Raw genomic sequence first — 21,318 nt, forward strand, 5'->3', positions numbered from 1 at the left:
TGCAGTGTTTGTCACAAAAGATTTGCCCGGAGTTCTCATGTTGAAACCCATAAATGTGTTGGTCCGATGGAAAAACAAACTAATAAAGAGGAACGTGGAGGACTAGAACCAGCCAGGAACTCACATCCACTTTTACAACCAGAGACTGAAGACCAGACTGGAAACTCTTCTGAACGTATGGCTGATGGCAGTGCTGATTGGAAGAAGACCAGAGAACCTCAGTCAGCTTTAAACTCTCTGAAACATAATTCAAGATGTAAGAAACGATTCAGCTGCTCTGAGTGCGAGAGAAGATTTGGCCAAAGGTCACATGTCAGTAGACACATGATGACTCACACAGGAGAGAAACCTTTTAAGTGCTCTTTTTGTGAGAAATCTTATACAGAGAGAGAAAATTTACATTCACACATGGTGGTCCACACAGGAGAGAAAACATTCAACTGCAGTGTTTGTAACAAAAGATTTGCCTGGCGTACTCATTTCAAAACGCACAAATGTGTTGGTCAAACAGAGAAACCATTCCGCTGCTCTGTGTGTGGTAAAGCTTTGGCTACAAGGGAAACCCTGAAGAACCACATGATGACTCACACAGGAGAGAAACCTTTCAGCTGCTCAGTTTGTGAAAAATCGTTTACACTGAGTAGATATTTACGGTTACACATGGTAGTCCACACAGGAGAAAAAAGATTCAGCTGCAGTGTTTGTAACAGAAGATTTGCCTGGCATTATCGTTTCAAAACACATAAATGTATTGGTCTAATGGAAAAAGAAGCTGATAAAGAGAAATACGGAGGACCAGAACCAGCCAGAAACTCACATTCACTTTTACCACCAGAGACTGAAGACCAGACTGGAGACTCTGCTGACCCTGAGACTGATGACAGTGCTGATTGGAAGGAGACCAGAGAACCTCAGTCAGCTTTAAACTCTCTGAAACATGATTCAAGATGTAAGAAAACATTCAGCTGCTCTGAGTGTGGGAGAAGATTTGGCTTCAAGTCAGATCTGAAGAGACACATGATGACTCACACAGGAGAGAAACCTTTCAGCTGCTCAGTCTGTAAGAAATCTTTTACACAGCAAGCAATGTTACAAAGTCACATGAGAATCCACACAGGAGAGAAACCTTTCAGCTGTTCAGTCTGTAAGAAATGTTTTACACAGAGTGGACATTTACAGGCACACATGGTAGTCCACACAGGAGAGAAAAGATTCAGCTGCAGTGTTTGTAACAAAAGATTTGCCTGGAGCGCTCAGCTCAAAAGACATAAATGTGTTGGTCCGATGGAAACAGAAGCTGATGGAGAGGACTGTGGAGGACCAGAACCAGCCAGGAACTCACATCCACTTTTACAACCAGAGACTGAAGACCAGACTGGAGACTCTTCTGAACCTGGGGCTGATGACAGTGCTGATTGGAAGGAGACCAAAGAACCTCAGTCAGCTTTAAACTCTCTGTAACATGATTCAATATGTAAGAAAAGATGCCGCTGCTTAGAGTGTGGGAAAAGATTTGGCTTCAAGTCCGAACTGAAGAGACACATGATGACTCACACAGGAGAGAAACCTTTCAGCTGCTCATTTTGTGCTAAATCTTTTACACAGAAAGCACATTTACGGTCACACATGGTAGTCCACGCAGGAGAGAAAAGATTCAGCTGCAGTGTTTGTAACAAGAGATTTTCCTGGCAATCTGAAGTCACAAGACATAAATGTGTTGGTCCAATGGAACCAGAAGCTGATGGAGAGGACTGAGGAGGACCAGAACCAGCCAGCCAACCAACCACATCCACTTTTACAACCAGAGACTGGAGACCAGACTGGGGACTCTTCTGAACCTGAGACTGGTGACATGGAATAATGTTTGTATTTAATTCTAATCAAAACTTCTGAAGTATCAAACAAAAATCTTTATGTATTAACATCTAGATACAAGACATTATATTGTGTGGTAGGAAAAGTAGACTCTTATTTTAAATATTTAGCCTCATCCTACTGATAAAGTAAATGATTTCCTCTTTGTTCATGATGGATAAGGTTCCTGAATTGTTTCATATCCCCATTTTTTTTAACTCTTATTATCCTTCTCTTTATCTAGATGCAATGTTTGCTTTGGCTGAGAGGTTTACATTCCTCACTAAAACATTTATTTTAAAGTATTTTTCCTTTTGTGTGATTTAGTTTGTAATCAGAAGGGGGGAATTTAATGGGAAAATTACATGTAAGCATGATTTCATATATCATTCTGTAGTATCCATGTGTTATTCATGTTATTCATAACTATGCTTTTCGGTTGTATGAATTCATTTAATCCATTCTGCGTGTCCTCCCTGAAGAAGACATAGCTGTTTGTCCCTAAATTTACCAGTTGAAGGTTGGTGCCATAAAGTCTGAAAGAAACCGTTGTCCAGAGATATGTTTATTGATAAGGGTGCAGGGTCTAGAACATCTAATATCTGGATGGGACCAGAGGCACCAGGTTGTCTTTGGCACCAAAGATAAACGACCGATATAACTTTGAGGCATGAACGGTAAAAGTAAAAGTGTCTCCACCTTGTCTGTGTTAGGATGAACGGTTTTGCTAAGACTAGGCCCGTTCCCTAACGAGGACTCCTTTGCTGGAGAAAGAGAATATAAGACGGGGTTCTGCTCTCTGTGTTTGCCAGACGCTTCACACTCTTACTGCTGTAAACTCTGGGAAACTGGTTCACCTTATGCTCAGCAGAATGTAATAAAATACACAGAAAACCGCCCACGTCTTTATTTGGTTTCAACAAAGTCTCAGTTCAAACTTTTCCTCTCCTGCTGAACAGAAAACAACAAAAGGACGCTCCGGAGATTAACGGGACATTGGGACGATGTAGGGATATTCCCAGAGGACATTAGTGGGACATTGGGACAATGTAGGGATATTCCCAGAGGACATTAGTGGGACAGTGGGACATAAACATACAGTATCTCAACCCTTTTGGTACATCTTCAATTCATCTAACAAGGACTCTGATGCTGACTTCCCTTCCCATTTTCTCTTCTTTTACATACTTTAAGTTATTAATTTATTCTCTTTCAGCTTGTACCCAAAGCTCTTAAATAAAATATAGTGTTTGGTGCGCTACTCCCAGATATGATATTAATAGCAGACTGGTCAGAGACCAAGGCATTCATGATTCATGTTCTTGTTGCTTGTCCTTCTCTAATGAAGGGTAGTTTGTGTTACTCCTTAATAAGTGGGCCTAATGTTTTTTTTGTTATAGCTTACATTGGTTTCATAACCTTCTCATTAGTCTCCCATCCCTGGACCAATACTGGGGTCTGAATACAAGACGGATGTAGTGGAGTTTACATTCATCACACGGGAACACCACAATACTTCTTCATCTTTTTATTTTGGTGCGGTCAGCTTGGAGGTTGGGAGAAGTTAAAAAAAAATACATTGTTTTACACATATGCTAAAATTATATGCATTAAACCGTGAAACCATAAGCATTATTTAGATGTGTATTATTCAACACGCCATTTTAGTTTAGGCTAGAGAGATATTAAAAACTAGAAACTACTATTTAGATGCAGCACCAATCCAAACCCTGATTGGTTGGGTCTATTCAGTGTTTCCTGCTTTATGAAGGGGAAGTTAATGTTCAGCTTCAGACAAACAACTCAATCAGATGAAGTTACCCTGCAAGAACAAAACTTATCTTCTGTTTGACACAATAAAAGGAAAGGGAAACAAACTACTCATCTTTAATTTGGTTCATAGTTTTCAGAGCTTTGATCATTTAATCACGTCTTTATCTTTCTTCAACGTTTGTTTTAATTATTTATATTCCTGCGTGTTTTTTTAGAGGTAGTCTGTAACACTTTCGGACTTTTATTTTGAAGCTCAGCAGCTGATCTCCACCGGAAGCTGTAGTCCTGACTGCGGCTAACTTCCCCCTGTGACCAAGATGGCGTCTCTCAGAAAGCAGTGTTAGCAGAGGGTCTTTGTTGTGTTAGAAAGAGGTAAAATGTGTAAAGTCCAGATGCTGAGAGCGTTGGTGGAGCAGCGACTAACTGCGGCTGCTGAAGAGATATTTGGGCTGTTTGAAAGAACGATAGCAGAGTACGAGGAGGAACTTTGTCGTTCAAAAGAGGAGAACGAGCGACAACGGGAACTACTGGACGCTGTTTTCAACCCTCAGCTCCGGGTCCACAGAGCAGGTTAGTCCATTAAACCTTCAGCTGGTCTTTCTCTCCTTCCTGGGCTCTCTTCTCTCAGCGACAATATGACGATAGGACGGATGGAAATAAGCATTTATTCAGAACATCTGTTGGAATCTTCGCTCTTTAACAGGCCGTCGCCACCCACCAGACTCCATGTAAATAATCACTACTTTTATCATCGTAAAACACACTTCATTCAAGGTGGACAGAAACTAATTAAAACTACCAAAAGCCGTCTTGGTTCATCTTTCCACTGTTCCAACAATCACCACTCTGGTCTGGTTGGAATTAACTCTTAATTCACCCATTTACATGTGGAGATATGCTGCTCTATACACGCTAAAAGTAGTGATTATTTACATGGAGTCTGGTGGAGATATGCTGCTCTATACACGCTAAAAGTAGTGATTATTTACATGGAGTCTGGTGGAGATATGCTGCTCTATACATGCTTAAAGTAGTGATTATTTACATGGAGTCTGGTGGAGATATGCTGCTCTATACACGCTAAAAGTAGTGATTATTTACATGGAGTCTGGTGGAGATATGCTGTTCTATACATGCTAAAAGTAGTGATTATTTACATGGAGTCTGGTGGAGATATGCTGCTCTATACACACTAAAAGTAGTGATTATTTACATGGAGTCTGGTGGAGATATGCTGCTCTATACACACTAAAAGTAGTGATTATTTACATGGAGTCTGGTGGAGATATGCTGCTCTATACAAGCTAAAAGTAGTGATTATTTAAATGGAGTCTGGTGGAGATATGCTGCTCTATACAAGCTAAAAGTAGTGATTATTTACATGGAGTCTGGTGGAGATATGCTGCTCTATACACGCTAAAAGTAGTGATTATTTACATGGAGTCTGGTGGAGATATGCTGCTCTATACACGCTAAAAGTAGTGATTATTTACATGGAGTCTGGTGGAGATATGCTGCTCTATACACGCTAAAAGTAGTGATTATTTACATGGAGTCTGATGGAGATATGCTGCTCTATACATGCTAAAAGTAGTGATTATTTACATGGAGTCTGGCGGAGATATGCTGCTCTATACAAACTAAAAGTAGTGATTATTTACATCGAGTTTGGTGAAGGTGATTTCAGGGCTGTTTTCTAGATAAAAGCTGTTTTCTAGATAAATGAACGTCAACAGTAAAGTTTTTTGTTTATCAATAGTTTGCTTTAGAGGGCGCTTGCGCACGCAGCGCCCAGTGTTATGTGCCTTCTGGTTTTTCCACCTACTGGGTTCCGAGGCTTTGACTCGGTTGCACAAAACCAGATTGAATTAAACCCAGCCAAGTAACCATGGAGATGTATTCCTTGCGGCCAGCCTGGTCCAGAGCAGGCCAACAGCCGGGCCAACAGCCGGGCCAACGGCCGGCCAACGGCCGGGCCAACGGCCGGGCCAACGGCCGGGCCACCGGCCGGGCCCACGGCCGGGCCCACGGCCGGGCCCACGGCCGGGCCCACAGCCGGGCCCACAGCCGGGCCCACAGCCGGGCCCACAGCCGGGCCAACAGCCGGGCCTACAGCCGGGCCAACAGCCGGGCCCACAGCCGGGCCCACAGCCGGGCCCACAGCCGGGCCAACAGCCGGGCCCACAGCCGGGCCAACAGCCGGGCCCACAGCCGGGCCCACAGCCGGGCCAACAGCCGGGCCAACAGCCGGGCCAACAGCCGGGCCAACAGCCGGGCCAACAGCCGGGCCACAGCCGGGCCCACAGCCGGGCCACAGCCGGGCCAACAGCCGGGCCAACAGCCTGGCCCACAGCCGGGCCCACAGCCGGGCCCACAGCCGGGCCAACAGCCGGGCCAACAGCCGGGCCAACAGCCGGGCCAACAGCCGGGCCAACAGCCGGGCCAACAGCCGGGCCAACAGCCGGGCCAACAGCCGGGCCAACAGCCGGGCCAGATTAATCCTGGAGTCTCATGTGTTAAATCAGCTGCCGTCTGATCCTAAATAAACGTGTTTACCAGTTATTGGTTGTCTCCTGATGTGTTCTGCTTTATTTTTATTAACATGCATCAGCTCCTTGTCTCTATTGTTGTCGTGAGTTGGATTTAAACCCGACTACAGCTGTTAGATGTTAGGAATGGTTGCCATGGCACCCTGATGCGGAGGGGGACTTTTCCCGGTGGGACGGTAGTGTGTCGAGGTTGCCTGGCGTGCGGCCGCTGCCCGTTGGCCGGTGGCCGGTGGCCGGTGGCTGCTGCCCGGTGCCTGGTGCCCGGTGCCCGGTGCCCGGTGGCTATTGCCTGCCAGCAGACCTGCGAGTCGTGTCAGCGTCCACTCTCTCTGTAAAAGTAGAGATGAGCAGCGCAGCGTCCGTGGTCTCAGCTTCAGGTTTCTACAGGACGCTCCGGAGATTAAGTGTGACGATATTAATGTAGTGATATTCCAGATGATATTAATGTAGATATTCCAGATGATATTAATGTAGAGATGTTCCAGATGATATTAATGTAGTGATATTCCAGATGAAACATATGCTCACAGCGTGTATTGAAGTCACTTCTTTTTCTAGTTGTCCCTTTCTGATTGTTCTGTACATTAATTGTACAAATAATTAGATATAGCTTATAGAGATTGGTGCACATGGTTATAAAACATGTCCTCGCGTTGTGAATAAGGGTTTGAAATTAAGCCTTGAGTCCGTAGGGTCCATTTCCCCAGGGACATTATTCCCTCTGCTCACTTTTAAGGCAAAGGCTAAATAACAATACATTTTATTTATATAGTGTTTACATGGTAGACTAAATAATAATCCATTTTATTTATATGGTGTTTACATGGTAGACTAAATAATAATCCATTTTATTTATATAGTGTTTACATGGTAGGCTAGTCAAAGACACTTTACAGTAAAACCAGCACATTTATCACATAAAAACAGAAACATGAAACTAGCATATTTAAAGCAATTAAAACACAGTGTAGCCTACAACTTTGTAAAAATGTGGAGTGACTAGAGGCTGAGTAGATATTTTCACACCCCACACAATCAGTCTTCACCTCCTTGTTACTTTCCATTAGAAGCTGCTGCTCATTGGGTGAAACATGTGGCGCATGTGTCTTCTCATCTCTGCATCAGTAAATCTGATCGATACCGTGGTCTATTTAAGAAAGCCGTGAACGTGCACTTATCCCAGCTATCTCCACCTGGCTGGACATAGCTTCACCTGTTCATCCTGGTTATCTCCACCTGGCTGGACACAGCTCCACCTGTTCATTCTGGTTATCTCCACCTGGCTGGACATAGCTCCACCTGTTCATCCTGGTTATCTCCACCTGGCTGGACATAGCTCCACCTGTTCACCCTGGTATCTCAACCTGGCTGGACATAGCTCCACCTGTTCATTCTGGTTATCTCAACCTGGCTGGACATAGCTCCACCTGTTCATTCTGGTTATCTCCACCTGGCTGGACATAGCTCCACCTGTTCATTCTGGTTATCTCTACCTGGCTTGACATAGCTCCACCTGTTCATTCTGGTTATCTACACCTGGCTGGACATAGCTCCACCTGTTCATCCTGGTTATCTCCACCTGGCTGGACATAGCTCCACCTGTTCACCCTGGTTATCTCCACCTGGCTGGACATAGCTCCACCTGTTCATTCTGGTTATCTCCACCTGGCTGGACATAGCTCCACCTGTTCATTCTGGTTATCTCCACCTGGCTTGACATAGCTCCACCTGTTCATTCTGGTTATCTACACCTGGCTGGACATAGCTCCACCTGTTCATCCTGGTTATCTCCACCTGGCTTGACATAGCTCCACCTGTTCATCCTGGCTCGGTAACGTGCAACCGATTAAGCCGCGATGAGCAGATCACACTAAGTCAAGCTGCGCTTTTTCACTTATCCTGGATATCTTTATTCTACTTTTGTGCAACAGGCCCCTGGTCTGATTCTGTATTTTTAATCGATGTTGTCACCTTTGCTGCCATGTACTGTATGTCAACTTCTTGCTACTGCAGCAAAATTAATCGCCACTCGGGACAAATAAAGGTCATGAACTTGAACTTATTTGCAATCAGATAAATATAATGAGAATATAATGATAGTGTCTCTTCTCTGTCCTCTCTTACAGAAAGAGTCTTTGGATCAAATTCAAATCAGTTTTAGCAGTGGCGGATCTATGAGGTGATGAAGGGGAGATACAGATTCATTACATGCACACAACAGTTATGTTTAGACTAGCCTTCTTAATCTTGTTGTATTAGTTGTTTTCCCAGGGGCTGCAGGGCCACAACACCGCAGCAGACTCGCTGGGCGAACGCCACTGTGGGAAGTTTTCTTGCGCCCACGTCTCCCTGCACTGCAGGCTGATGACGATACTCCTGAGATCCTGTAAATGTCAAAATAGTTATAAAAACTGTAATTTTCATGTGTATTATCTTATGATTCACCCGTACGCTGTAAAGCCTGTAACCTGGATGCAATGTTATAAACGTCTCTGTTCCCAAACTGCCAGGGCTAGCAATCTTCAGCTGTAGCCAGAATGAAAAGGGCTTCACGTCAAACACTGTATCCACTCTCTTAATACATCCATGGTCTTTACAGCTTGAGCACTCTGGAAGTCAGCATGCAGATGCATGTAGTCCCAGTCCTCATTGTGTTTCCCTGTTTCCTGCAGATGTTGAGCAGCTTATGGTGGTTAAAGAAGAGGTTCCCCCTAAGCAGCAGGAGTGTAGCTCCAGTGTGGACCAACAGGAGCCAGAGTCCCCCCCACACATTAAAGAGGAGCAAGAGGAACTGTGGAGCAGTCAGGAGGGAGAGCAGCTTCAAGGGCTGGAGGAGGCTGATATCACAAAGTTCCCATTCACTCCTGTCCCTGTGAAGAGTGAAGATGATGAAGAGGAAGGTAGGAACAACATGGATGTGTTTATTTAACATGTTTTTAGGAGAAGAGGGAAACCCTCTGCAGGAGTCTATAGCTGCCCCCTGGGTGGATTAGTCAACTAATCAGTTGTTGTAAGAAGTTTAATGGACATCTAAACTGTCTTCGCTGCACGACGCTCACCTTTTTTCAGCTAAACTTAAATGTAACAGGCTCTAAGAGGACTGTCACCTCCGGCTGCTCAGTACCCGGCGTCACAGGACCAGCCGGCGGTTGCTTATTTCATTTGGTATAATATGAACAAAGAATCCGTTGTCCAAGCTGTGTGGGTATGCTATATTACACTCTATAGGTCTACATCACACTCTATAGACTATAATTTACAAAGACCCAACAATTCCAGTAATTCCCCCAAGCAGCCCCCGTAAAGGCACTGACACACCAAGCCGACGGCTGCATGGTAGGGGCAACGATTGCCGACCATGGTGTTGCTTCACGTCAGCAGTCAGCGTCGGTTGTCTTTGCCAAAAAATTGCACTTTTAACATACCGAAGAGAGTACAGCCGACAAAAAAAGCCATACAAAATCCATATAAAGTTGCTATGATACCCACAACAAACAGCCCTTGCTCAAGCAGCATACAGAGTCTACGGTCCCTCTGCTTCACTGACCGCCGGTAAGACAGCAGTAACCGGGAGATAACCAGACTGTGCCTCTCCCGTTCTGTCAGCTGATACCAAACTATCGGCTGCTTTTCCGTTACATGTCATTTAGCAGGGACTCATTAGTTGATGTGTCGCAGTGGGAATTGAACCCACATCTCCCACATCAATGGCATGTGTCATATACACTGTGCCTACACCACGCAGGTTAGCTAACATTAGCTTGCTAATGTCCCCCACCCAAATTGCCTTCATCATACACTGGTTACAGAAAATTAGCCAAACAATATTAATAATACATTTTAATAATACATTTATTCATAGAGTGCTTTCCATCAAAGTGCTTTACAGCAAGAATACAATTTAAATACAAACGGTACAAAAAATGTAAAATCGAGACAGTAAAAAGTAAATAACATTATACAAATGTATCAAGGATAAATGAGCATTTAGGACTCATACGCAGCAGTGAATAAGTCTTAAGCTTTGGTTTAACCCTCTGAGCCCTGAGGCCATTTTTACAGTTTATTGTCCATCTGGATTTATTTTATAATAACTTGAAAACATCAACCCTGTTGTCTACAGTCAAGATATGAACATCATGTTTTCAGGACAAACTGGGTTATTGGAATATTTGGGTTACAGTGAGGTCACTCGAATGTTAAAAATAGTTGTAGGACCTTAAAGACAAATAAATAAATAAAACAGAACATGAATCTTCCAGATATGTATTGATATCACAGACAGAGCAGTAAAACCTATAAAACACTTCTCATATGTCTTGGGAGTCACACTGTGAAGAAATAATCATCATAACTTATACAGATGACCAAATACATTTTTTCAAAGAAAGTCCAAACGCTTTTGCCCTCATGACATTTACTTATGCCAATAATAATAATAATAATAATAATAACATAATAATGACATAGTTATTGATATTACACCCACAGCAATGCTACAGTTATTTGTGTCTAAAACAATTCTCCTATATGCAAAAATAAACATAATAAACATTATAACTCTTATAAAGCACATACTATTTAGATTTCTTCAAAAAAGGCCCAAATATATGATATATATATATGTGTGTGTGTGTGTATATATATGTGTGTGTGTGTGTGTGTATATATAAATATATGTGTGTGGGTATATATATGTATATATATATGTGTGTATATATATGTATATATATGTGTATATAAATATATATGTATATATATGTGTATATATATATATATGTATATATATATGTGTATATAAATATATGTATATATATGTGTATATGTATGTGTATATATATATATACACATACATATATTTATATATATACACACACACACACACACACACATATATTCAATTCAATTCAATTTCAATTCAATTTTATTTATAGTATCAATTCATAACAAGAGTTATCTCAAGACACTTTACAGATAGACCACACTCCAGAATTTACAAGGACCCAACAGTTCTACTAGTTTCCTCCAGAGCAGCAACAGGGCCACATTGGAGAGGAAAAACTCCTTTTAGGCAGAAACCTCGGACAGACCTAGACCAGGACCCAGACCCAGGCTCTTGGTAGGCGGTGTCTGACGACCGGTTGGGGTTAATGAAGAGTGGCAATAACAAAAATAGAAAAAATTAGTAGTTTGTAGCAGTTCTTTGTAGTAGTTCATGGCATAGCAGGACGCTGTGGGCATTACAAGGCACAGCAGGACGTAGCAGGACGTAGCAGGACGTAGCAGGACGTTGCAGGACATTGCAGGACGTAGCAGGACGTAGCAGGACAAAAGCAGGACGTAGCAGGACGTAGCAGGACGTAGCAGGGCACTGCAGTGTAGCAGTTGAACATGGCATCACAGAACATGGAGCGGGACCATGGCGATAGCTGCTACCCTGATTTCGGAGCCTCTCTGATCCAAGGGAACATGCTGGGGAAAAAAGAACATAACGACTACGGGGAATGACTCCCCAGAGCTAGGTTAGTAACTAGGTTAGTAACTAGGTTAGTAACTAGGTTAGTAACTAGGTTAGTAACTAGGTTAGTAAATAGGTTAGTAAATAGGTTAGTAACAAGCATTTCAGGGACATGGATGCACATAAATGAAAAGATAGAGGAGAGAGGAGCTCAGTCCCAGCTGTCTAAAACTATTACAGCAAAACCAAGAGAGACAAGGTAAAGAGAGCTCCAGCCCGGCCGGGCTAGAACTCTCCCCAACCGGATCGGGCTGTATGCCAAGTCTCCCTTTAGTTATATTATATGATAGATTATATGTTAGATAAATCTGAAAACTATGTGACCAACTACTACTCCCTAACAATATTCGATTCTATGCCCTAACTATAAGCTTAATCAAAAAGGAAAGTCTTAAGCCTACTCTTAAAAGTGGAGACGGTGTCTGCCTCCCGGACCCAAACTGGAACCTGGTTCCACAGGAGAGGAGCCTGATAGCTGAACGCTCTGGCTCCCGTTCTACTTTTAGAGACTCTAGGAGCCACCAGTAACCCTGCATTCTGGGAGCGTAGTTCTCTCCCAGGGTTGTAAGGTACTATGAGCTCTTTAAGATAAGATGGAGCCTGACCATGAAGAGCTTTGTAGGTGAGAAGAAGGATTTTAAATTCTATTCTAAATTTTACAGGAAGCCAATGCAGAGAAGCTAAAACAGGAGAAACGTGATCTCTTGTCCTGGTTCCCGTCAGAACACGTGCCGCAGCATTCTGGATCAGCTGTAGAGTCTTTATGGATTTTTTCGGGCAGCCTGATAGTAAAGAATTGCAGTAATCCAACCTAGAAGTAACAAATGCATGGACTAGTTTTTCTGCATCATTTTTAGACAGGATATTCCTGATTTTTGCAATATTACGTAGGTGAAAAAAGGCGATCCTTGAAATTTGCTTTAAGTGGGAATTAAAGGACATGTCCTGATCAAAGATGACTCCAAGATTCCTCACTGTGGTGCTGGAGGCCAGGGTGGTGTTGGAGGCCAGGGTAATGCCATCCAGAGTAACTATCTCTTTGGATAATGCGTCACGGAGCTGCTTGGGCCCGAGAGCAATAACTTCAGTTTTATCTGAGTTTAACATTAGAAAATTACAGGTCATCCAGGTTTTAATATCCTGAAGGCACGTTTGAAGTTTAGCTAACTGATTAGTTTCATCCGGCTTGATTGATAGATATAATTGAGTATCATCTGCATAACAATGAAAGTTTATGGAGTGTTTCCTAATAATACTGCCTAAAGGAAGCATACATAAAGTGAACAGGATTGGACCGAGCACAGATCCTTGTGGGACTCCATGACTAACCTTGGCGTGCACAGAGGATTCATCGTTAACATGAACGAACTGAGATGGATCTGATAAATAAGACTTAAACCAGCTTAGAGCAGTCCCTTTAATGCCAATTAAATGTTCTAATCTCTGTAATAAGATATAATGGTCAATGGTATCAAATGCAGCGCTAAGATCTAATAACACAAGTACAGAGATAAGTCCTTTGTCTGATGCAATTAGGAGGTCATTAGTAATTTTCACAAGTGCTGTCTCTGTACTATGATGAACTCTAAATCCTGACTGAAAATCCTCAAATAAGCTGTTGCTATGCAGAAAGTCACACAGCTGTTTGGCGACTGCTTTCTCAAGAATCTTAGAGAGAAATGGAAGGTTGGATATAGGTCTATAGTTGGCTAAAACATCTGGATCAAGGTTTGGCTTTTTCAGAAGAGGTTTAATTACAGCTACTTTAAAGTACTGTGGTACATAGCCTGTTAATAAAGACAAATTGGTTATATCCAGTAGCGAAGTGTTGACTAATGGTAAAACTTCTTTAAGTAGCCTAGTCGGGATGGGGTCTAAGAGGCAGGTTGATGGTTTAGATAAAGCCTAGTCGGGATGGAGTCTAAGAGGCAGGTTGATGGCTTAGATGAAGAAACAATTGAATTAAATTGATAAAGATCAAGTGAAGCAAAACAGTCAAAACATGTATCTGGTTTTACAGCTGTTTCTAGGGTTCCTGAGTTTAGAGATAAGCCAGTTAAAGGCAGGTCTTGGTGAATTTTGCTTCTAATAGTTATAATTTTATCATTGAAGAACCCCATAAAGTCGTTACTACTAAGAGCTATGGGAATACTTGGCTCAGTAGAGCTGTGACCTTCTGTTAGCCTGGCTACAGTGCTGAAAAGAAACCTGGGGTTGTTCCTATTTTCCTCTATCAACGACGAGTAGTACGCTGCTCTGGCATTACGGAGGGCCTTCCTATACGTTTTAAGACTATCTTGCCAGATTAAACGAGAATTTTCCAGTTTGGTGGAGCGCCAGATATTCTCAAGTTTCCGCGATATTTGCTTTAATTTGCGAGTTTCAGTGTTATACCATGGAGCTAACCGTCTTTGTTTTATTATCTTCTTTTTTAGAGGAGCAACAGAGTCTAGAGTCATTCGTAGCGAGCCTGCTGCACTATCAACAAAATGATCGATTTGGGAGGGACTAATAGCATAGGAGTCCTCCGTTACTTTGGGACTTGGTAATGAATTAAATGCTAACGGAATCACATCCTTAAATTTAGCTACAGCACTATCAGATAGACATCTTGTATAGAAGGTTTTGCCTAATGGCGTGTAGTTCAGCAGTATAAACTCAAAAGTTATCAAACAGTGGTCAGATAGGAAGGGATTCTGTGGGAACACTATTAAATGTTCAATTTCAACACCATATACCAGAACAAGATCGAGGGTGTGATTAAAAATGTGGGTAGGTTTATGAACACTTTGAGAGAAGCCAATGGAATCTAATAGAGAGATAAACGCAGTGCTAAGGCTATCATTCTCATCGTCCACATGAATATTAAAATCCCCTACAATAATAACTTTGTCCGTTTTTAGCACTAAGTTTGGCTGAAACTCTGCAAATTCGGATAAGAATTCAGAGTATGGGCATGGTGCTCGGTACACTAGAACAAATAGAATTGGTTGCATTGATTTCCAACTTGGGTGTGAAAGACTAAGAACAAGACTTTCAAATGAGTTATAATTTAGTTTAGGTTTAGAGCTGATTAGTAGACTAGAATCAAAGATGGCTGCAACTCCACCTCCTCGGCCTGTGCCTCGAGGAATGTGAGTATTAATATGACTGGGGGGGGTGGACTCATTTAGACTAACATATTCTCCATTACCCAGCCAGGTTTCAGTAAGACAAAATAAATCAATATTAGAATCTGATATCAATTCATTTACTAGTACACCTTTAGAAGAGAGAGATCTGATGTTTAAGAGTCCACATTTAATTCTCCTATTCTTTTGAACTATTGCACTTGTGGTTTTAATTTTTATGAGGTTTTCATGCACTGCTCCTCTTCTGTTTACCTTTGATTTAAATAATTTTAATGGTCGGGGGGCAGACACCGTCACTATGGGATTTTTACTAGGTAACACCTGGAATAAAGGAGCAGAGAAGTGTGTTAGACTGGGACTCTGCCTCCTGGTCCCAACTATGGATTGTCAAGGATTAGGTCCACCAATACACTTGTCAATGTTTCTAGAAATGAGAGCTGCTCCAGCCCAAGTGGGATGAATGCCGTCTCTCCGAATCAGACCAGGTCCTCCCCAGAAAGACTGCCAGTGATCCACAAAGCCCACATCATTATCTGGACACCACCTCGATAGCCAGCGGCGAAATGACGACATGCGGCTATACATGTCATCACTGGTTAGATTTGGCAGGGGTCCAGAGAAAACTACGGTGTCCCACATGGACTTGGCGTATGTACAAACCGATTCAACATTAATCTTAGTAACCTCCAATTGCCGTAACCGGGAGTCATTAACGCCAACGTGAATAACAATCTTGCTGTATTTACGTTTATCCTTAGCCAGCAGTTTCAGATAAGACTCAACGTCGCCCGCTCTAGCCCCCGGGATGCACTTAACTACGGCCGCCGGCTTCGCTAACTTCACGTTTCTCAGAATGGAGCTGCCGATAATCAGAGTTGGTTTCTCAGCGGGGGGGTTGCTGAGTGGGGAAAATCTGTTAGAAACGCTAACAGTCTGGTGGCGGTCCGACGCCTTGGAAAGCTTACGACTGTCTCTTCCTCGTCCTCGCACAGTCACCCAGGGACTATGTCCTGGCTGCTCCGGAGTTCGCGAGGGACGGCTACCAGAGGCTAACTCAGGCTCAGGCCGGCCCGCGCCGACTACCGAGGGGGGGTTAGCTACAGTAACTAACGACTGATCTGTCATGGTGCGGATCCGGACTTCTAACTCACTAAGCCTCGCCTCCACGTCCACATTGATTATTGACGCGCAGAACACGCGTCCAAGCAAGTTCTCCCCTGATCCCACCGGATTGGCCTAATGTAGGAGTTGATAAAAGACCATACAAGTGGTGTTATTAAAAGTGATGGGGGCACTGACCATTTTAAAGGGTAACCCTTTCGGCCAGCGCATCATAAGGTTACATCGTTTTATATTAGGGCTTGAATTTTATTACATTTTAATATCTTTTCTGCTGTTCATCTCAGACCTGCTGATCGGCTCAGTGTTGTAATGCTCATTTTTATACAGAGGATTATAGGCCTAGACTGCTGGGGGACTTCCCATGATGCACTGAGCTCCTCTCTCCTCCTCCTTATCTCCATCTGTATGCAACCTCATTCCATTACCGCATGTTACTAACTCGACTTCTTCCCTTTCCCGGAGTCTTGTGCTCTCTTGCCCCTGGAGTCTTGCCCTCCCTTCTCTCCTCATATCGCTTCCTGCAGGTGGTTCTGGCTCTGGATCTGTGGTTGGAGCCACCTGCTGCCTCCATGTTGCTGCGCCACACCCTCTGCTACAATTCTCCATGTCTCTCTCTCTCTCTCTCTCTCTCTCTCTCTCTCTCTCTCTCTCTTTTTCTCACCCACAACCGGTCAAGGCAGATGACCGCCCCCCCGAGCCATGATTCTGCTCGAGGTTTCTGCCTCTTAATGGAAGTTTTTCCTTGCCTCTGTGGCCCAGTGCTGTCTCTTGGTGGGAACTGTTGGGTTTCTGTAAATAACATCACAGAGTACGGTCTAGACCTGCTCATTTATGGAAAGCGCAAAGCTATAACTGTTGTTGTGATTTAGCGCTATATAAATTGAATTGCATTGAATTGAAATTGAAATTGAATGATAGCATTCTGTTCACCATTAACCAGCCAGACCTTCTCTAGGTTACAGTCTGCTTTCATGACCACCAGACCTTCCTGTTAAGATTAAATCATGTTCTCAGTTACACTGTGAGTTACGCTGTGAGTTATGAAAATGTCAAAGATGTGATTGTTCCTAAATAGAGAAAGGTTGTTAAATGGTGCAGTTGTCTTGGTTTTGCCTGACGTACCGGTTTTCCTCAATTTGTGTTTTCCTGCAGATGGTAATCAGCTGTCGGTGGTTAAAGAAGAGGTTCCCCCTGAGCAGCAGGAGTGTAGCTCCAGTGTGGACCAGGAGGAGCCAGAAGCCCCCCCACACATTAAAGAGGAACAGGAGGAACTGTGGAGCAGTCAGGAGGGAGAGCAGCTTCAAGGACTGGAGGAGGCTGATATCACCAAGTTCTCATTCACTCCTGTCCCTGTGAAGAGTGAAGATGATGAAGAGGAAGCTCAGTCCTCACAGCTTCATCAGAGACAAACTCAACACATGGAAACAGAAGCTGATGGAGAGGACTGTAGAGGACCAGAACCAGCCAGGAATTCACATCCACTTTTACAACCAATGACTGAAGACCAGACTAGAGACTCTTCTGAACCTGAGACTGATGACAGTGCTGATTGGAAGGAGACCAGAGAACCTCAGTCAGCTTTAAACTCTCTGAAACATGATTCAAGACGTAAGAAAAGATTCAGCTGCTCTGAGTGTGGGAGAAGATTTGGCCGCAAGACACACTTAAAGAGACACATGATGACTCACACTGGAGAAAAACCTTTTAGCTGCTCAGTCTGTAAGAAATCTTTTACACGGAGTGGATATTTACAGTCACACATGATGACTCACACAGGAGAGAAACCTTTCAGCTGCTCTGTCTGTAAGAAATCTTTTAGACTGAGTGGAAGTGTACAGAAACACATGGTAGTCCACACAGGAGAGAAAAGATTCAGCTGCAGTGTTTGTAACAAAAGATTTGCTTGGAGTTCTGATGTCAAAAGACATAAATGTGTTGGTCTGATGGAAACAGAAGCTGATGGAGAGGACTGTGGAGGACCAGAACCAGGCAGGAACACACATCCACTTTTACAACCAGAGACTGAAGTACAGACTGGAGACTCTTCTGAACCTGGGGCTGATGACAGTGCTGATTGGAAGGAGACCAGAGAACCTCGGTCAGCTTTAAACTCTCTGAAACATGATTCAAGACGTAAGAAAAGATTCAGCTGCTCTGAGTGTGGGAGGAGATTTGGCTTCAAGTCAGAACTGAAGAGACACATGACGACTCATACAGGAGAGAAACCTTTCAGCTGCCCTGAGTGTGGTAAAGCTTTCTCTGATAATGGATACCTAAAAAAACACATGATGACTCACACAAGAGAGAAACCTTTCAGCTGCCCTGAGTGTGGTAAAGCTTTCTCTGATAATGGATACCTAAAAAAACACATGATGACTCACACAAGAGAGAGACATTTTAGCTGCTCAGTCTGTAAGAAATCTTTTACACTGAGAAAATATTTACAGGAACATATGAGAACTCACACAGAAGAGAAAAGATTCAGCTGCAGTGTCTGTAACAAAAGATTTGCCAAGCAAAATGGTGTCAAAAGACATAAATGTGTTGGTCTGATGGAAACAGAAGCTGATAGAGAGGACTGTGGAGGACCAGAACCAGCCAGGAACTCACATCCACTTTTACAACCAGACTGGAGACCAGACTGGAGACTCTTCTGATCCTGATCCTGAGACTGGTGACATGGAATAATGTTTGTGCCTTAAAGTCCAATCAAAACTTCTCAAGTATCAAGCAGATATATATAGAAGACTTTATATTGTGTAGTAGTTAAAAGTAGACTGTTATTTTAAATAATTTATTAGATATTGTTTTGTCTTGTAAGGTCTGTCATATTATCATTTAAGGGTGTTATAATTTAGACCCAGCAGTCTCGGAGAGGAGACTTTGTCTCTGTGTCAGGGAGACAGGAAGAAGACATTGAAAGCTATCTTTAGTTTAAAAAGGGAGATGTGATGGAGGTAGCATAGGGAAGTTAGCCTAGCAAGGTGTTTCCTGTCAGGGAGCGGAGGGGTTTTCTGTTTGAAGCAAAGCTGAGAGCGACATATTATGATCTGTATAAAACTCTGTCCTTGGTCTCAGCTTCAGGTTTATAAAGGACGCTGTGGAGATTAAGGGACAATGCAGCGATATTCCCAGAGGACATTAATAGCAGACTGGTCAGAGACCAGGACATTCATGATTTCATTTCATTGTTGCTAATCCTTCTCTAATAAAGGACAGTTTATGTTACTCCTTAATATGTAGGCCTATTGTTTTTTGTTATAGCTTACATTGGTTTCATAACCTTCTCCATTAGTCTCCCATCCCTGGACCAATAACGTGGTCTATATACAGGACGTATGTAGTGGAGTTTACATTCATCACACGGGAACACCACAATGCTTCTTCATCTTTTTATTTTGGTGGGGTCACTTGTCAGAAGAATGAAAAACATAAATACATTGTTTTACATATATGTTTACAGCGTGTATTGAAGTCATTTACTTCTTCTAGTTTGTCTGATTGTTCTGTATGAACATTAATTGTAGAAAAAGTTTTAGAATTAGACATACAGTGGGATTTGAAAGTTTGGGCACCCCAGGTAAAAATGTATATTAATATGCATAAAGAAGCCAAGAAAAGATGGACAAAAATCTTCAAAAGGATCAAATGACAGATTAGACATTCATATAATATGTCACAAAAAGTTAGATTTTATTTCACCATGTACACTTTCAAAATAACAGAAAACTAAAAAATGCCATCTGTAAAAGTTTGGGCCCACTGCAGAGTTAATACCTTGAACCCCCCCCCCCCCCCCCTTGTATCCAGCCCATGGCTTAAATTCTTGTTTGAGGTATCTCCCATTCTTCTTCCAAAAGTCTTCCAGTTCTTTGAGATTTCTCAGCTGACTGTCACGCACTGCTCCTTTTAAGGTCTAGCCATAGTCAGAAGATTGTGAAGGCCATGGCAAAACCTTCAGTTTACGCCTCTTGATGTAATCCACCGTGGACTTTGAGGTGTGTTTTGGATCATTATCCATCTGTAGAAGCCGTCCTCTCTTTAACTTCAGCTTCTTCACAGATGGCATCAAGTTAGCTCCAAAATCTGCTGAACTGTTATTGAATCTATTTTTCCATCTTTTCTTGGCTTCTTTATGCACATTAAAACAAATTTTTACTTGGGGTGCCCAAACTTTCAAACCCCACTGTAGATTATAGAGATTTGTGCATATGGTCCTAAAACATGTTCTGGCGTGAATAAGGGTTTGAAAATGAAGTCTAGAGTCCTTAGGGTCCCTTTTCCCGAGGAACATTATTCCCTCTGCTCACTTTTAAGGCAAAGTAGGCTAAATAATAATACATTTTATTTATGTTGTGCTTTACATGATTGGCTACTCAAAGACACTTTAGGCAAGGCAAGGCAAGGCAGCTTTATTTGTATAGCACATTTCAGCAACAGGGCAATTCAAAGTGCTTTACACAAAATCAGTTAAACAGATAAAACACAAGTACAAACAGTTAAAAATCATAAGCATTAAAAATCAATAAGACAAATGAATAGACAGTTAAAAACAAAATAGAAACATTAGGACACATAAAACACAAGAATAAAAGTTACAGTGCAGCATAAGAAAGAAATGAGCAGTCATTTAAAGAAAGGCAGCATCAAAAAGGAAGGTCTTCAGCCTTGATTTAAAGAACTGAGAGTAGCAGCGGATCTGCAGGTTTCTGGGAGTTTATTCCAGATATGAGGAGCATAGAAACTGAAAGCTGCTTCACCCTGTTTAGTTCTGATTCTGGGGACAGAAAGTAGACCTGTCCCAGATGACCTGAGAGGTCTGGGGGGGTCATAGTGTAGTAGCAGATCAGAAATGTATTTTGGACCTAAACCGTTAAGGGATTTATAAACTAGCAAGAGTACTTTGAAATCAATTCTTTGAGACACAGGAAGCCAGTGTAAAGACTTCAGAACTGGAGTGATGTGATCCAGTCTCTTGGTCTTAGTGAGGACCCGAGCAGCAGCGTTCTGAATCAGCTGTAGCTGTCTGATTGATTTTTTAGGGAGACCTGTAAAGACCCCGTTACAGTAGTCAAGTCTACTGAAGATGAAAGCATGGACCAGTTTTTCCAAGTCCTGTTGTCACATAAGTCTTTTAACCCTTGAAATGTTCTTTAGGTGATAGTAGGCTGACTTTGTAATTGTCTTAATGTGGCTGTTAAAGTTCAGGTCTGAGTCCATGACTACACCAAGATTTCTGGCTTTGTCTGTTGTTTTTAACATTGTTGTTTGAAGCTGAGCGCAGACTTTTAATCGTTCCTCTTTTTTTCCAAAAACAACTACCTCAGTTTTTCCTTCATTTAATTTCAGAAAGTTCTGGCACATCCAGTCG

General features: G+C 42.6%; 1 protein-coding gene and 2 long non-coding RNA genes across 3 annotated transcripts in view; 2 read left to right on the forward strand and 1 right to left on the reverse strand.

Annotated features, from left to right (window-relative positions):
* Positions 1-943: 943 nt before the first annotated feature.
* Positions 944-18,225, reverse strand: LOC116677123 (uncharacterized). The gene is made up of 3 exons (XR_004328932.1): positions 18,174-18,225; positions 17,649-17,732; positions 944-1,042 (listed from the first exon to the last, which is right to left on the reverse strand). It is a non-coding gene; the product is annotated as an uncharacterized LOC116677123 (long non-coding RNA).
* The window catches only part of LOC116677118 (golgin subfamily A member 6-like protein 22), a 72,282-nt gene continuing 54,860 nt past the window's right edge, over positions 3,897-21,318 (forward strand). The window contains exons 1-3 of the mRNA XM_032507811.1: positions 3,897-4,197; positions 8,849-9,076; positions 17,100-17,173. Coding sequence (XP_032363702.1) covers positions 4,005-4,197; positions 8,849-9,076; positions 17,100-17,173 — 495 coding nt within the window. The 5' untranslated portion in view covers positions 3,897-4,004. The remainder of the gene's footprint in view (positions 4,198-8,848; positions 9,077-17,099; positions 17,174-21,318) is intronic.
* Positions 17,562-18,416, forward strand: LOC116677120 (uncharacterized). The gene is made up of 2 exons (XR_004328929.1): positions 17,562-17,662; positions 18,097-18,416. It is a non-coding gene; the product is annotated as an uncharacterized LOC116677120 (long non-coding RNA).

Source organism: Etheostoma spectabile, unplaced genomic scaffold (genome assembly GCF_008692095.1).
Source record: "Etheostoma spectabile isolate EspeVRDwgs_2016 unplaced genomic scaffold, UIUC_Espe_1.0 scaffold00004397, whole genome shotgun sequence".
NCBI classification, from domain to species: domain Eukaryota; kingdom Metazoa; phylum Chordata; class Actinopteri; order Perciformes; family Percidae; genus Etheostoma; species Etheostoma spectabile.